The sequence below is a fragment of the Stegodyphus dumicola genome, chromosome 7, assembly GCF_044657685.1.
Source record: "Stegodyphus dumicola isolate Sdum_Otavi_A_Nest chromosome 7, ASM4465768v1".
NCBI lineage: Eukaryota > Metazoa > Arthropoda > Arachnida > Araneae > Eresidae > Stegodyphus > Stegodyphus dumicola.
In genome coordinates, this window is record NC_140774.1 from 86,324,776 (window position 1) to 86,335,215 (window position 10,440).

Below are 10,440 nucleotides of genomic sequence, written 5' to 3' on the forward strand. Positions count from 1 at the left end.
AATATATACGATACATAAATATAAATATAGTATACATAATCTTAAATATACATAAATAATAACAATATACACAAATATTCATGTATTTTAAAAACATAAAACATAAAACCTATATTTTCGAAACGTAACATTTTGAGCTTAAAAATTAATATCCTCTCTTCAAGAGCATGAAAATTCTGCTCCAAAAATTTATCGACACTAAAATTATAGGGACTGCAAGTAAAATCATCTGCAATAAATACCATTCCTGCATTTATTACATTATTCTGCATTATTAAGCAAGATCTCGAAAATAATTCTCTCAGATTCTTCAGTAAAATCTAATCTTAGTAATCTTCAGGAAAATCTTAGAATGCAAGTCATTTCAAGGCTTTCTCACCGTTTTTTAAAAAGCACGCGCAATTATAAATTCGTAAATTTAATTGGCTAATTAATTTAGTCTCATTAAAATTCAATTCAAAACAAGGTCGAGTTCAGTATGCAAGAAGATTTGACAGAGGATAAGTTAAATATTTTAAGCCAGTGAAAGAACATCAATTTTTCTTTCTCAAAATATATGAAAAATAAGAAGTCTTAATTTTAAAACGATGAGAAAAAGCTAATTTAATACCTTTAGTTAGAACTACCAATTTTTAGCATGCCCGAAAGGACAAGGAATTTTCAGAAGGTAAGTTGTTAATTTCAATAATAGAACTTTTACTAAAGTTAATTTAAGTAACAGAAAGTCACAGTAAAAAATTATGATATGTTGCTCCTTGAAATTATAATCTTAAATTTATTGATGTAATAGTGAATTAGTATATACACATTGATATTTTAAAATGAAATTTGACATTATGGACGATCAAGACAATGATTTCAAGCATACGTACTAAATGTGCGTACTCCAGCTGCTGATTTATAGTCTGGAATACTTCAAATAAATTCTCTATGCCCAGGTTTAAATCTTATCAAATATAATTTTAAGAAATGAAGTATAAAATTAGAAACTGCACGAAAAACTGAAGGATTTAATGCAATAGATCACTGGTCTCAAACTTAAATTGCAAATGGACCAAATGTACGATATGGAAGTAAGTGACTGACTAAAAGAAAAAATGGGGGGGAAGGAAAGAAAGAAAGGAAAAAATAGAAAAATTTAACAAAACAAAGTATGCTACTAAATTTCAAAATTTCTTATTATATATAAGTTATTGACTTTCAAAATATACATATAAAAATGACGCAAAGAAAAAAAAATGAAATTTATGCTTATTAACCTAATGGGCGTTAGCCCAGAAAGGTTATTAATTTTGCTCTGGCATTTTGCGTTGGTTCACTATAAATGTCTGTTCACTTTTCAAATTGTTGCTAACAAATATTAGAGCCCTGTGCAATATTTAAAGAAATTAAATAATGAAGGATCTTGATGAGTGTATATATGTTTCTTGCATTGTGATAAAACAACGGTACTTAGAGCCATCAAATTTTGAATAACATAATCTTCCACTGAATATGGGCATCTGGAAGGCGTAATTTGAATTTTTTTATTATCGATTTCATATTTTGTAAAACTTTAACGAATTTTCGACTGACAAACTCGATGATTTCAAAGCAAGCAATAATTTTAAAATGAGCATATCTTTAAAATTTCCAATACACAGTTCTGCGCGCTGGAGATAAAAAGGTTTCCCCTCCCCCCGTTGAGTGATGCCATTGCTCGCTCTTAAATCTTTGAGTTTGTTAATCAAAAATTCGTTAAAGTTTTACAAAATATTAAATCGATAACAAAACAAATTTCAAATTAAAATTAGAATTTCCACATGCCCATATTCTCTAGAAAATTACGTTATTCAAATTTTGATGGCTCTAGATACCGTTGTTTTATCACAATGCGAGAAACACACATACATTTATGCAGATTCTTCATTATTTAATTTCTTTAAATATAACGTATGCCTGTAATATTTGTTGGCAATAATTTGAAAAGTGATACGCAGTTTATAGTGATTCGACGGAAAATTGCAAAACGAAAACAATAGTCCTTCAGGGACGAAGCTCCTTTGGACTAAAAACTGCCCAAAAAAGCGATTATTCTTATTGCAAATATTCGTAATTAAGGATATTTATCTTTTAACAAATACTATTAAATGTTAATCAAATTTTATCTTCAAATCTATGAATAAAGCTTATATCACAGTGTAAATCAATTAGCTGGTTTCCTAGATTTTCCGACGCGTTTATTCATGCTCGTTTTCGGTAATGAAAATAATGAAAAATTGAACACCAAATATTAAAATCTTAGTTTCTCTTCCAATTCTTGTCATAATAGTGTTGAATAATCTACGGGAAATGTATTCGCGGGCCGCCTAAAATTGCTTCGAGAGCCTCAAGCGGCCCGCGAGCCAGACAACTGAAATAGACTAACTTCTTAATAATATTAAACTTATTATTTTGCTTTTTAATAATATAACTTATAAGATTTGAAATACAATTAATGAACAACATATTCAATTGCTAAATTTTAAGAACATTTTCAGCGTTATTTTAATTAAAAAGAGGTTTCTGTTACCATACATTACGTACCTGGTACAAAATCATTTCGTATTTATTCGTTGCATCGCTTGTGCCGTAAGCCGATGTATTCGCGAAAAGCTGATTAGACACCACATTAATTCTACTTTAAAGGTTCTACACCGTTCTGGAAAATTCTACACTGTTCTAAAAAGATACCTAACAGGGCTTCATCTATCGGTTTTAGAAAGAACTGACACTCGCTTTGTTATCAATTATGACCTTTTTGGGGTGCCAAATTATCATCCGCAATGGCCGATTTCTTCACTGTTTTTGAAACATTCGAAAAAACGATGATAGAGAGCGCACTTAAATTGTGCTTTAAAAAAGTTCACTAGTCCGGCAGTAAAAATATTCAATACACATCTCAAGTGTAAATTAACACGACGACGTTTAACGGTTTCAGAATTGAAATTATGTAGAAATATTAATATTTAATTTCATTTTTTCACCCAAATTCGAGATCCTTCCATGTTACATAACACTGCTTGAAAAAAGTAACTAAAAACTAAAGTTAATCAATGACAGCTTAGAGTACTTTCTGCATATGCTCGGTAAAAATACCACTCGCAAGTTTCCTTTCGCTAACTTCTGCTCTCCAACACCGCGCTGCTTTATCACGCTAAAATGCCTACGTCATTTCTTTTAAAAAATACCAAGGTACATAAAAATTATCGTATTTCATTAAGATTGGATAAATGTCTACTAAGATGGTTTTATATGCGTGAAAAATAAAGATTGGGACTTCTTCAAAATTCATTTGTGCCAGCGTCATCTTTCCATTCGACTATCGAAAGCTGCTAAATGAACCGGTGTTAGCTGAGCATCAAAATATCCATCCTCAGCCATGACGACTGCAAGCTGTTCAAGTTCCACTGGCGTCTATGCACTTAAAATTATGATATGTATATAAAATTATGATATATATATAGATTTAAATAACGGCATTAGTTTCCATTCAGAACTTTTTAAATCTTCATTATTAGTTTAATTCGTTATAAATGACGACCGCAATTGCTGTGATTACAGATCATCTTTATTTATCTTATAGGATTTAATATCAGTAACATATTGAAAAACAAAATTCCAAAACTTATTTTATGCAAAACGTGTTCGGAAATAATATTACCATAAAAAATGATGAAACAAAAATGCTTCCTTTCTCCTCTTCCCCTCTTCTTTTTTTAGATTACCTTTCCAATAGTTTTAATGAAATTATACTAATCCAATATTTTTTATAATATAACAAATACTATAATAATCCAATATTTTTGAATGAAAGTAAGCATTGTCATTAGTTATTCAAAAGCAAATTATTATCCGCCGGATTTTTATCCGGATGAAATCAAATTATGTTTTCGTCCCACTTAGTTCGGATGAATGTGATAATACCGCAGCTGACAATACCTCATTATGCCTCAGCTTAACCACGGCTAGTTAAATTTAGTACTCTGCAACTCAACATGCCATCGGAAAAAACTGATGGAGCGGCCGTATTGCTACTGAAAAGAAGTTCAAAAACACCTGCCGTCTCAAGGCAGCTATGGGATATCCACTAGCCATAACAGATGTTCAGCGTGAGCGAAACCGGACGCTTTGGAAAAAATTGTGAAGCAGAAAGCAGTATTTCAAAAGGAGAGAGAGGGGGCAGGCTTGGTCAAAAATCCCTTAAAAAGAAGACTTATTCTTGCTTGAATACAACTAGTGATTACAGAACTAAATCCTATTTCATTTATCACGACAAACAACACATGAGCAAGTAATAGGTTACAAATTTCTTGACTTAAGAACCAGTTGACAGTTCCAACTGTTTACTTATATTAAGTTCTTGTATTCACATTCGCATTTACTTTTATTAAAAAATACTGGAAAAAATATTAGATTAGCAGGTAAAATACGATAAAATATAAGACTGTGAACCCTTGGGAGGAAGCTGTCACTGTCTTCATGAAGGTCTTTCCGATACCATAAAACATTAAAAAAAAAAAAAAAAAAAAAAAAAAAAAAAATCTGAAAGCTTTTAGATTTTATATTACGTCCAAATGGGCGTTTTATTAACGTTTTGTGTGTTACCTTTATTTATTAAACATCATGTTCTTAGCATTTAAACCATAAAATTCAATTCAACAGCAATATCGCGAAATAATTTTAAAATGAGCATATCTTTAGAATTTCCGTTACACAGTCTAGCGCTGGAGAGATTTTTTTTTTTTTTTTTTTTCCCCATACAGTGTTGCCATTGCTCACTTTGAAATCGTTCAGTTTCTTAATCAAAAACTATAAATGCTTGCCCATTTTCGGGTGGAGACGTACGTTATTCAAAATTTGATGGTTCTAGGTACCGTTTTTTATCACAATGTGAGAATTATGCAGGTTTATTTACATTTATGCAGTTTCTTCATTATTCAATTTCTTTAAATATAATACAGGGCTATAATATTTGGTAGCAACAATTTGAAAACTGATTCAGACTTTTAAAGTGTTCGACGTAAATGCCAAAACGAAACTAATGATTAGAGTACCAAAATCTGATATGGACACCACATAACTTCCTTGTACGGCCTATTAAACTGTATACATTTCTTGCTGCACTTCATTTAAACTTACTTCCTCGTATTATTGTAAGTAAATTAACCGATTCCTCAAGGCAAGTTGAAAATGACATCAAAAATTGCAAATTTTGAAGTTAAATATCGGGAGTCGAAAGTCGGGATATTTAAGTTAAATAGGGGAGTCGTACTTGTTATATATATATATATATATATTTCCATCACTAGTATAAAACTTTCCCAAATATAAGCACAGGAACCCAGAGATCGCATTAAAAGTTAGGGCTCGTTATTTTATTTGTCCAGAAAAAAAAATTTTTCTTTCAATTTGGCATTTCCAAAATGCGAATATTTTCGTCATATAGCACACTTTTTGACTTTTAGGAAACAGATACCTTGCCATTAGAAAAGATAATTGGAAATATATGACTACAACTGCGAAAATAAAATCCAGGTAAGGATATTTAAGCAGGGTATTTTCTTTATAGGTTATAAGGTATTTTTTCCCTCCTTTCCGTATGCCTTCGTGGTGCAACGGTAGCACACTCGGAGCGTATTCCAGAGGTTCAGATTCGAGTTCCGGTGAGGGCACTGCACATTTTTCACGATTTCTGCTTCAAAAAAACCCTAATGACTCTACAGTGGCGCCCGAACTAATAAAGGTGATTGATGATAATTCGTCACCAGCCGGATCCCCTAATCTCCCATCGCCCTTTAAAAGGGGGTATATAAGGTATTTTCTCCCTGTTTTCCACATGCCTTCGTGGTGTAACGGTAGCGTATTCGAAAGGTCCAGGTTCAAGTCCCGGTGAGGGCATTGATCATTTTTCGGGTCCCCTGCTTCAAAATAACCTACAAGGTATATAAGTATATATACGTTTGTTATTTCAGATTGCAATAAATAAGGGAGATGCATAACTAGATGTTATAGCACTTCCATGCACAAAATTTCACCGTTCTACTGCTAATCGTTTTTAAGTTTTGAGAGATATGAGAGATTATACATACATACATACTTGTATACATACAGACATCAAGAAAAAATGCTTCTTGAATCTATTTTACAATCCGTTTTGGAAAAAAAAAAAAAAAAAAAAAAAAAGGTCCTTTTTTTCAGTGCGTGTATAGACGTCAAGCAAAAATGTCGGCCAAATGGATTCGGGAACAGTCAGAAAGAATATTTCCGTTGAAATATGATACCCGACATTTTTTACGCTTACAATACTCCCTTTACAAGGAAGTAAAAAATCAATGTTTTTTACATCTGACATTGAAATTTTTAGATATTTTAGGCTATTTCTGTACATTAAATAACGAAATATAAAGTCAAAATAAAAGTAGCAAGCTGGATATTAGATTCAAAAATAATGGGAATAAAAGTGAACGAATATTCACTTTTCTGTCAAACAAAATAATAATAATAATAATAATAATAATGTTGAGTTATAAATTTTCATTTATAACTCAACATTTTTTTCAGACTCAACAAAAATTTCAGCCTTTCAAAATACATTTATTCCGTTTGGCATAGATTCGCCTAGATTTTATATTACTTTTGTTTAAGCTTTATTTATCTAATTTCAATAGTTGTTTAAAAGATCTGTTTTGTTTTCGGAATTTATATTCCTATTTTCTTAAATATGTGGGATAAGGTTAAATATGAACATTGTAGAGGTGTTCTGGTTATTTCAAGACAATTAAATAGCAGTCAAAATCATACATTCTTAGCAGTGTACTAAGATAATTCGCTGCCTTCGTACAATTTGAAATTATGTCACATGTTAAACTTGTGTAGATTTCACTTTTACTCGATAGCTGTTATTATGAATTAAACCAAACTCACTTGCCACATCAGATTAGTCCACGGATTTTACCATGGCAAAGAACACGGGATTGCGTTTGTAATTAGCATGGGTCTGAGACATCTTAACAGGTAACAGTACGATTTCCCTAATTCCGTCCCAGTTTTGAAGGATAATAGCCGGGGGAACGGATCCAATGGTCTTCCACCCCTCTTCGCCTACCACCAAGCCCTTCGAGAAGGCTTACGGCTCGTCGTGTATTTTAAATGCCGCAAAGTTCGCATATACTCTAAGTTCCACATTCCGTAAAGACACTATGTAAAGACACATCTAAGACTTTTCGCAAAGACACATTTAAGACGTCTCCAGGATTCGAACCCAAGCTCAGTTAACCGCTACACCGATCAGAGCAGCATATTTCATAGTAAAATACCAATATGTTATAGTAAAGTCCGATTACAACGACGCACTTTCCACACTGTGTGTGTAAAAATGAATTTTGAACAGTTTGGCTCAACACCCTGATTCAGCGATCTGTGAAGATCTAATTATAAGTTTAATTTATTTGAAGACTTGTCTTCAGTTCATGTTGTTATTTTCGAGTTCATATTTCATGGAAGAATAGTTGCCACAGCCTCAAAGAGGTTGAACTTCTACTTTCTACTACAGTTTTGAAAAAGAACACCCCGGGGGGGATCAGAGGGTCTCCCAAGCCTCTTCCCTACCACCAAGCCACAAAAGAGAACTTTTGTCTCGCCATATATTTAGTGTGTTCCTATGCCGCAAAGACACTATACATTTACAAACATCTATGCCTTCTCCGGGATTCGAACTCAGGCCTTTACAGCAGTCAGAGTCACTAATCACTATACCGTCTGGGCGGCTCGCTTTTTGTTGATGACATACTTGAAAGAGACCTCGCAAGTACGTTAGATCCAAACAGGAATACGTTGTTCTTTGTGGATGGCAACTCATGCCAGCTTTTCAATCTTGCACATTTGTTGAAATTTAATGCTTAAGTAATCGTTGCTTCAGATGAGTATTGAACATTGTTTGGAAGCAGAGGGATAATCGTTGTCATATTTAAAATGTATTTTATTATTCTACTAATACTGATTATTTTATATTAAAACCTGAAGATATTCTAAGAGACAGTCATCTCACGGAAAATCTAAATCCGTCCAATTTAAATAAATGAGCTTTGCCAAACTCAGGAACCATAAGATTTTTCATACTGTAATGCATTTTTACTTTGCAGACCGCTTTTACTGGCTTAAAACTTTTACTGGCTTAAATTTGCAAGTTTTTCCTGAAAGTAACCATTTTTAATTAGAGGTTAGACAGCATTTATTTTTCAGGTGTTCGAAAACAAATTAGATAGACTTTCTTCCAGAGATATCAGAAATGCGTTTGGTATGTCCAGCATTATACGTTTTACACATTCCTGGACATAGCAGGAAAACGATTCACATGATTCTGAGAAAGTTTTCTTTTTTCATCCATACTGCTATCTTAAACTGTACTAAATTCTTCAACAGTTTTAACATTATAAATGTGTTTGGAAAACCTTCCCAAATTGTCGATCTACTAAGTTACATTACTTTACCAAACACGGTGCCACGACCTGCTATTGAACAAGATATAAGGTATTTAATTTATCTTTCTAATTATAACAGCTTAGAGAGCATTTTAGAAAGCAATGAACCCACCTCTTACCCCCTAAATATTTATTTTATTTTCGATATATATTTAACTGTGTAATTTAAAGTACATATATCCAGTTGATAATTATGAACTTTTTCAGTATGACTGTAATTCATAAAAGATTTTTCTAAAGCCTTTTATTGCGTATACCTGTATTTTCAACTGCAGAAATAATATATTTATTCACTGCTACCGAATGAATACTCTATCCGCGCCAACGAATTCTGAAGTGAAAATATGACTCGAGATATGAAACGCATTTCAATTAATATCACTGCTCTGATACGGACCGAGAACATAACATACAAGAAACAAAGAAATAAATTATCGAAGGGGGAAAATAGTTGATACATTTAAAATTTTCTATCTTAAATTATTTAAAAAAGCAATATGCTTTTAATTACGGTATTGGAAGGCAATAACGAAAACGGTATTAACTGAAATCTGAAAGAAAATATCTTCCAAAATTCTCATTATTCAAGGTGTTTTTAGACACCTCGCCTTCCTCCCACCACCACCTTTGAAACTTTTGACAGGAAATTATCTATCTTACAAGCTTATCTCCCTAGTTTAGAATACGCGTTACACACTTCGAACTATAAATCACAGTTTGATATCAAAATGTTCAAAATATCTTGTCATTAAAAAAAATTCAGCATCATGAAAAACGCAAAAGTGAGAAAATACATATATTAATGACAGTATTTAATAACTGGGTTTAAATTTCATCATTAAATACATCTGTATTTAATGGCTAAAGACTAAAGTTATCGATGCTGACGGCAAATTGAAAAACCGAAGAATACAATTAACACACACAAAAAGGGCATAAATCTGAAAAATCATGAGCGCAGTTTGTTGGCAACTTAAATAATTAGTAGAAAAAGGGTATAGAAGTAATAAAATATTTTTTGTTGCCTCTGAAAAGTTAAAAAAATATATATTCAATTAGTTTTATATAAAAAGCGTATGACTTACCTCCATTCAAACCGCTGCCGTATGTCCCAGATAGAGTCGTCAAAGTCAATAAAACAAAAATCGCCAACTTTGTCATCTCGCGCACAGAAACCGAAGCGCTCACAGCGCAATAACCGCAGCAGAACAACACGTCGCCAGTTCAGCGCGAACAAGTAAACAAATAAATAAATAAATACAAAATCTATTTGGCACGCTCGCGGCTCGTGGCAAAAACCACGGACAATATCGAAAACAGGAGGGAAATAAAAGACAGGGGGAAGGAAAAGAAGCAATTTCTGGGAAGGGGGAGAAAACAGTTTTTCTTTCTTTTCTTTTTTCTTTCTTTTTTTTTTTTTTTTTCCTCTGTTAATTTCCAAACATTTAATTTATTTCTCTCTTCACACAAAAGGAATTTTGCTTAAATTGTGCTAAAAGTTTTGCCGGTCCATCCACTGAATATCCTTTTTCTAGTTCCGATAGCTTTTTAATAAGTAGAGGGGTGGTCCGTGTTAACCACTGAGAGTGTTCGCTGACCAATTCGCTAAACTGTTACTAGCGCGCTGTGCCCGCGAGCGCTTTTGTAGAGCGGGTTTTATAACTCGGTTGGTCGAGCGCTGAAGCGTTTTTGTTAGAAAAGAAGCGGCTTTTATTTTATTTTTCTTTCTTCCTCTCTGTTGGACGAGATGCTTCTAAAGGTCGCTCGTAGCGCCATCTATTGGAGAACTTCTGAGTCATCATACATTTCCCGTTGATTCATCAAGTAGGAGTTTACTCATGCAGAATGCCCTTTTAATTTTGGTATTATTTCTATTACGTATTAGATAAATAAAAAGATTATAAAATGCTTCACTTACTGAATTTTTAGTAAGGAGCAC

The 10,440-nt window shown here is 32.7% G+C and overlaps 1 protein-coding gene across 4 annotated transcripts in view; it reads right to left on the reverse strand.

The window, feature by feature from the left end:
* Nucleotides 1-10,195, reverse strand: part of LOC118198163 (BMP-binding endothelial regulator protein-like) — a 256,469-nt gene extending 246,274 nt beyond the window's left edge. For 3 of the 4 annotated variants that reach the window (XM_085820555.1, XM_085820556.1, XM_085820554.1), the window contains exon 1: nt 9,587-10,195. In XM_085820555.1, coding sequence (XP_085676681.1) covers nt 9,587-9,662 — 76 coding nt within the window. In that variant the 5' untranslated portion in view covers nt 9,663-10,195. The remainder of the gene's footprint in view (nt 1-9,586) is intronic. The other variant, XM_085820557.1, reaches the window with a different exon arrangement.
* Between the last annotated feature and the right edge of the window lie 245 nt (nt 10,196-10,440).